This window comes from Populus euphratica, unplaced genomic scaffold (genome assembly GCF_000495115.2).
Source record: "Populus euphratica unplaced genomic scaffold, PopEup_1.0 scaffold42.1, whole genome shotgun sequence".
NCBI lineage: Eukaryota > Viridiplantae > Streptophyta > Magnoliopsida > Malpighiales > Salicaceae > Populus > Populus euphratica.
In genome coordinates, this window is record NW_011499903.1 from 785206 (window position 1) to 787703 (window position 2498).

At 37.9% G+C, this 2498-nt stretch overlaps 1 protein-coding gene across 1 annotated transcript; it reads right to left on the reverse strand.

Moving 5' to 3' along the window:
• Positions 1-561: 561 nt before the first annotated feature.
• LOC105133138 (uncharacterized) lies at positions 562-2173 on the reverse strand. Its single transcript, XM_011036981.1, has one exon. It carries the CDS (start codon positions 2012-2014, stop codon positions 800-802), a length of 1215 nt encoding a protein of 404 aa, XP_011035283.1. The 5' UTR covers positions 2015-2173; the 3' UTR covers positions 562-799.
• Between the last annotated feature and the right edge of the window lie 325 nt (positions 2174-2498).

The following is a 2498-nucleotide window of genomic DNA, read 5'->3' on the forward strand; positions in this document are numbered from 1 at the left end:
CTTATTTATTTTATAGTCAAATTTCCAACAATCTGGAACTGCAATATCAAAAGTCTCCAAATCGTATACATCATATTCATCTTTCCACAAACCACCCAAGTTACTTCACAAAATTTCCTTGTTCAAATTGTTTGAAAATGCAATCTAAAGGAAAAGCCGAGTGATTATAGATTCTTGCTTGTGTAAATCTCTCTAAGCATCACTTCAGAAATTGCAATTAAATATGTATAACAAAATAAATGAGAATTTTATGATTTGTGTTCAAATATAGCTTGCTAGAGGATTTGCCAAGTGATTGTACCTTCTAGCTGAAGTGAATCTCTCTAAAATTCTTCAGAATGTGCAACTTAATATGTATAATGAACTTAGAGAGCACTTTATAATTCCCCTCTGAAACTCAACAAAGAGATTAGTGTCAAGTTCACTATTAGCAAAGACCATCAAGAAGGCACCACCTAGAAATTAGCAAAGAGCAGATACAACATTATTAGTTACGCCCAGCATGCTTATTATCTATAGAAAGCCATACTTTTGCACGCAACTACAATTATTCAATCCATATTAGCACAAGGAGTCACCACTAAACTAGCTCATTGCATTAGACATAGGAATGAATAAACAAGTCACAGCGAAGCACTCTGAAAACTTACACCAAGAAAAGCCGAAAGACATGAGTAACGATTAAAACAATGGAACGCGGTAATTTAATATTTTTTCCTTCTCAATTAAAAATCCAAGCACCTTTATCCAAGAAAATTGGTCACGTTGAGGAATCAACAACGCATACCTGGATGCTGTCTTAATAAACCAAAGGAATGAACTTGTACCGAACTTTACCCATGTACTCTAGATACTTCTCCCCGAAAGTCTCAATCATTAGATCCTCCTCCATTTTTGCCTTCTGTGCATAATACATCAAACATACCGCTACCACAAACAATAGGCTCAAAGGTGCACGAAGCGCAAGGAAATAAGTCGCAAAGAGAAGCATTGTCGATGAATAGATCGGGTGCCTGACCCACCTATATGGCCCAAATTGCACAACAGCAATAGGCACCACCACCTTCTCCGAATACTTGGCAAGGTAAAATGTAGAATTATACTGCATTAGCCAAGTTGCCAATATCAAAATCCAAATCCCCACGTTGTTCCACCCACCAGGAATGAGGTGCAGCTCTGGACCTTCAAAAGCTGCAAGCCAGTGCCCAACCATGACCCCAACGCAGAACAAAAGGCGAGACCATCTGGGTGGTTTTAAATCCCACTTCGGGTCATGCGGGCGTGCATAATAATCACCATACAAACGTTTCCTCACACTTACATTGAAGAAAAAGAAATAATGATACACAAAAAAGAACACAAAAGGCCATCCTTGTAGGTATCCATTGAAATGGGCTGGAGGGACTAGAGTTAACCAAGTGAACATTGATGTAACAATCGCAAGTTGCTCAAAAATTCTAGCTTCGCCGATTGAATGCTTATAAAAGCAATATAACCCATAAACAGCAAGTAATATAGCCACAAACCACGGCCAAAACAACCATGTCCAGCTAAAATACATCCAGAAAAACGGGTTCAAGACCAAATTCACAGTCCATTTTGTGGTTGCAATTGCAATTGATAAGATACCTGACCACTTGATGATATCAATAGGGGTTAATTGCAAAAGGGTCGCTTTCAGTTCATCAAGAGAGAGGTTTTTGAAGGGTTTTAAAAATGGGTGGTTTTGAGAAACGTCTGTGCTTGCAGAGCCGGAATATGAGCATTTGGGAGGAGATAACAAGTGTGTTATTGTAATTTTCAGTGATGAAGTTGATTGATATAGTGAAAAGGGAAGTTCTGCTTGGTTTTTGATGGGTTTAAGGCTTTGACCAAAGAGGAAATTGTTATTTGACAAACGGTATTGAAACTGTTTGTTGGAATGCCTGAAAGAGAGTTTTCTGCTGTTGTTGTGAGAGATGGTGAAACTGAAAGGAATTGTTTTAGAGTGAAGGAGAACTGACGTAGTTTCCATAGTAAAGTGCAGTGAGAGAGCAGCGAGTGATTTTATGGAAAAATTAAGGAAGTTCAACGCCAAGCCAAACGGGATGCTTCATGTTCCACCTCCAGGAACAAGATGATCTGTCTAGTCTAGTGTGCGTGGCTCCGATCAACAAAACACGGGTTTAAAATCTAGTGGAGGTGTCTTGTTACTTATCTCATGAATTGGGCTAACTATGTCCGGCTCCGGCCTCTAGCCCATTCATCCTAATGGGCTTTCTGTGGGGAGGAACTGACAAACTCTTTAGATATGGTTCTGATGTGCATACCCATCTTCCTTTTAAATTGATTGTTGTTTTCCGTTTCTCTCTTTTATTTTTAATTTTTTTTCGAATTTCTATTTTCAATTTGTGATTCCACATTTTCTTTTTTTTCTTCATGTGTTACTAGATAATACACATGTTATCACCTGATATATTTACTTACAATAATTGCTAAATTAAAAGAAAAATATTAAT